The 4792-nt window shown below is 42.6% G+C and overlaps 1 protein-coding gene across 1 annotated transcript in view; it reads left to right on the top strand.

The window, feature by feature from the left end:
- smpd3 (sphingomyelin phosphodiesterase 3) overlaps nt 1–4098 on the top strand; it is a gene marked incomplete at both ends in the record, with an annotated part of 27560 nt that extends 23462 nt beyond the window's left edge. The window contains 3 exons of the mRNA XM_080027475.1: nt 1245–1308; nt 2202–2367; nt 3997–4098. Of these exons, the coding sequence (XP_079883601.1) occupies nt 1245–1308; nt 2202–2367; nt 3997–4098 (332 nt within the window). The remainder of the gene's footprint in view (nt 1–1244; nt 1309–2201; nt 2368–3996) is intronic.
- Nucleotides 4099–4792: the final 694 nt, after the last annotated feature.

Consider the following 4792-nt stretch of genomic DNA (forward strand, 5'->3'; position numbering starts at 1 on the left):
TCAGGCGCCTACTTTTCATAAGGGCTTGAGGATTGATTGGAGTAACTTTCAGAGTGCTGCCCTTTTCGTATGGGGGTATTTTAAACGCATTATCCAGCCCACACGGCCTCACAACCTCATCGTCAAAAGCATTCTCTGATTGCCCGTCTCTCTGGCATTTCAGTTTCACTGGTCGATGACAGTGGATTGCGGTCTGAGGACCATAAATGCCGACAGTTATGCTCTCAGAACATGGTGTGTTAACGCCTCCTTTGCCGCATTTGGAAGACGGCGAGTCGCACTTTAACAGTATAGTTCAGCATTATTGGAGTGGGGTTGTATGAAGTACTGTTGCATAGTTAGTGTGTAACTTTATGGAGATGGCGATCAGACCAGTCACTATAAGGAGTTTGGGGGAGATGTCGCAGTAGCACAAGTCAGACTTGTACTGTTGCAGAGGGGGCCAGAAGAAAAACGTCTTTTCACCACATATATAAATGCTTACCAAAAAATGTATTGTTACCTAAATGGAGCGTTTTTTTCACAGCTTTAGTTTTGCCACCTGGCAGCCGCTTATTTTTTAATTTTGTTTCAAGCGTAGTTTGGCCATGTATTCCTTCGCGAACTAGCGATGGTGCGGTGCAGCGTATCACTCCACCCGTCAGCTGTTCCATACAGAGCTACAGGGGGATGGCGTAGTAATACGTGGCCGAACTACGCTTGAAAGAAGGTGCAGAAAATAACAGCTTTCTGGTTCCTCATAGTGTCTGTGTTGATCCCCATAAGGTAACAGACTTACTATGCATAAGTACCTCATACAAGCCAACTTCAAAAATACTGAACTGTCCCTTTAAGAGCAGTTATGAAGAGAAAGCTGGTGGTCACGCTGAGGGGAAGAATAAATAGGTTGCAGAAAATAATGGCGGTATGCTGCCACGCTCTAACATGTTGTCAAAATTTTCTGAATATTTCTCCTGATTATTGTTTAAAAGAAGACGGACATTTCAACCATTGTCCTCACCAGGACAATCTCACACTGTCAGAAAAGCCCTTCTTTCTTTGAGGAAAGCAAGTTCTCACGAGGCACATATTACTGTTTATGCATTCACAAGGTATTAGCAAAATGAAAGAAAGTAGAATGAACGACACTGTTCTCTTCATATCGCTACAGTATAACTTGCATCGGTGGGTTTTTAGAGAGAAATGAAGAGTAGAAATGTGTATGACAACTGCACCATGATGCATTTCAATGTGTCATTCTTCAGGTACTCTGCTGGATCCCAGTGGCCTTTATGACGAAGAGGTCAGTTCACCTGAAAGTTTACAAAAGTAAGTGTCACACACACACACACACACACACACACACACACATGCACACAGACGAACGTGTTTTCGTCACTTAGTAACATTGATTGCATTAATTAACATGCATTCCCAGGTTACTTACTCTGACCTTTACCACAACCACTACAGGCTTAAGACAGACCTTGTCTTAGTCAAAAGTCGTAAGTCGAAACTAAAAACTCAAGTTGATTCTTAGATAAGATACAAGTGTCAGCTGCACACACTTTTTTTATTGCTTTATTTGGCGTTGCGTCATGAATTGACTTGTACTTACTGATAGTAAATACAGAAGCAGGTTTAGACTTCATAGGTATTAAAGGTCACATACTATGATCATTTTCAGGTTCAAAATTGTATTTTGGGTTTCTACTAGAAACTATTTTCATCATGTAGTGTCCAAACAAAACTTTATATTTCTCACAGGGCCATTACCTTACTCTGTTTTAGAGCCTGTCGCTTTATGCCCCGCCTTCCTAAAAGCCTGGTCTGCACTGACCCTGAAACCAACTGGCAGTTTAGATTATGACATCATAAGGGGAGAGAAATCTGAGTTTGAACACAGGTTTTCAGAAGGATGGAGGCGGTGAGAAAAAAAGACAGGGTTGCTTTTTCTAATATTTTTGGGGTCTGTTGACACACCGGGCAGCCCATATTACTGTTTATATATTGTAATGTACATGTTTCACAATAGTTAACCTTTAACAGCACCTTTGCACTGGTATTAACTTGTGACTCTTAAGTCCCGGGTCGACAGATTAACCTTTGACTTCAGCACTAACACTCTTGTGGTCCTGTGCACCTTCTCTCTGGGTCATAGCTCACAGCTGTTACTCTGTCCACACTTGACTGACTCTCTCCTGGCCTTGTGTCTGCTGCAGAGTGATGGAGAATGAGGAGGGCAGGAAGGAATACCTGGTGTTTCCTCCCAGTAAGAGCCAGTGTCCCGGCAGCCAGAAGGGCAGAAAGATCCCGCTGAAGGGCAACGGACGGCGGATAGACTACATCCTCTACAGCGACGAGGGCCTGCAGCCGGACTGGAAACTGGTAAGGTGTTACACAGAAAGAGAAATGTAGGGTTAGACAGTGAGACCATAAAACACTCTTTCTGCCTTTTCCCAGGCTAGGATGAACCAATTTAAAAAAAAATTGCACATTTATACTTCATAGGATCTCCGAGTTCAATACACCTTCATATTCCAACTGGTGAAGTAGGCCTTTAAATCAATGCATTCTACAGTACTTAAAAAGTATTGTTTCTCAATTCACAAAAACTTGAAAAAATGGTGTGCCCCTTTCTTGTCAGCGGGGAAGTGCTCTGCCATTATTCTGCCCCGAATTATTTCCCAGCAAGACGCTTGACTGGAAGCCAGGGCATGATTTCATACCGCGCGAGAATTTTTGACTTAAAAAGGATAAGAAGGGTTTAAATATATTAAAACATACATATATATTTATTTTAAATAAGCTATATAGGCTAGCGGGGCGAACAATGGAACACAAACACTGAAACGGGGAAGGAGAAGAATGAGGGCATAGACCGTCATGGCTGCCTGTCTGTGTGAGGGATTGAAGAGGATTGGAAAACCAAATCACATCATTTACATAGAGCGTCTCTCTCCCTCTCTCTCACTCTCTATCTCTCTCTCTCTATCTCTCTCTCTCTCTCTCTGTGTCTGTCTGTCTGTCTGTCTCGCTCTGCACTTCTCCAACCCCAGCCAACTGATGCCACCTTGTGCCAGAATGTAGTTACTGTAACATTATTTAGCTTTACACCGACTGTCAAGGGAAACCAATCTAATGTACTGTTGTTTTGCTTCCTCATGAACACACCTCAAACCCAATGGAACCATCGCCACGTTTCTTTTGACAAAGATATTTCATCATGTTTGGTCTTGTGTTTTCAGTCGCCTTACGTTAATTTTTTTTTTTTAACAAGAGAGCATACACCAGTAGTTCTGTGTATACCGCAGTTACCTCAATTATCAATAGGGGATTCAAATAATTAATATCCATATGATGATTTAATAAATCCAAGTTGTACCTGTATTTTAATTGTATCAACTAGTGGTAATAGTGGTTATTATTTGGAAGCAGTATTTTATAAAATTCCCCGAAATGCCCAAACATAAGCCCTGCTTAACAATAGAAATGTTATGCTTAGGCCCAGCACAGCACATATTTTAGACAATAGTTTGCTTTCAACTCTGTGGCAGTAGTTTGGGGAAGGCCCCGCCCTGTTTCAAGATGACAGTGTTTACTGAGTACCCCATCCAACACCTTTGGAGTGCACTGGAACTGCAAGCCTGGCTTTCTCATCCCAACATCGCGTTCCCACATAGTGTTGTAGTTATAATGGCAAAATGATGGTAACACTTTATTTAGTTATATCTAACTGGCAGTAAAATTCAGGCCCAATCAGAGCAAACTGGGCTTTTTGGAAGGCGGGGCTTAAAGAGACAGGCTCTAAAAGGCAGGGCAAGTGGCACTGTGAGAAATATAAAGAGTTTTTAGGACACTGCACCATAAAAACTTTTCGTAATAAAATCCCAAAATACAATGTTGAACCTGAAAATGAACATAATATGTGACCTTTAAAAGTGGAGTCAGCGATATTACAATGCTCTCTCTCTCTCTCTCTCTCTCTCCCTCTCTCTCTCTCTCTCTCTCCAACAGGACATTGAGGAGTTCAGCTTTGTCACCCAGTTGTCCGGCCTCACCGACCACCTGTCTGTGGCCATGCGGTTGGCTGTTTCCACCGGGGAGGAGGAGCCTTAGATTGACCAACTTCAATTTCCTTTTTTATTATTATTATTTCTTTTATAAATACTGCCATGGAGGAGTGATGGATGACCAGGGGGAGAAGAGGAGATTGAGAGTTTACCTATGAGGAGCTGCCCAAGAGAGACTAAATGCAAGTGGACTGAAGGGAGCGCGAAATGGACAGATCAATCACTAAAGTGGGGGCGAGTGGGGTGGGGGGGTCAGTGGATGAATGTATATAAAGAAAGAAGAGGAAGAGAGAGGCAGCAGAGAAGAAAAGGAATCACTTTGGGGGGGGGGGGGGGGGGATAAGCAGTGTAATTCAGTGTAGAAAAGCCGGAAGGTATTTATCTTTCTGGGTGAACCACCCACACACATACACTCACACACACACACACACACACACACACACACACACACACACACACACACACACACACACACACACACACACACACACACACACACACACACACACCTCTCCACTCTTCTCCTCCGACACTCTCTGTCGAGCTGAATCCAGAGGCTTTTATTTACAGTGAATGGTTTTCATGTAGCCAATGAATTTACACACACTCCTTTTAATTGGATCTGTTTTTATCCGTCGTGTTAGTATGTTTGTTTCATTTGTATGATTCTACCTTCAGGGACAGTTGGATCCTTATTATTCTTCAGTGACTTTGTATGAAAGGAATCATTTAAGTGATGA

Source organism: Ammodytes marinus (genome assembly GCF_949987685.1).
Source record: "Ammodytes marinus genome assembly, chromosome: 5".
Lineage (NCBI taxonomy): Eukaryota > Metazoa > Chordata > Actinopteri > Uranoscopiformes > Ammodytidae > Ammodytes > Ammodytes marinus.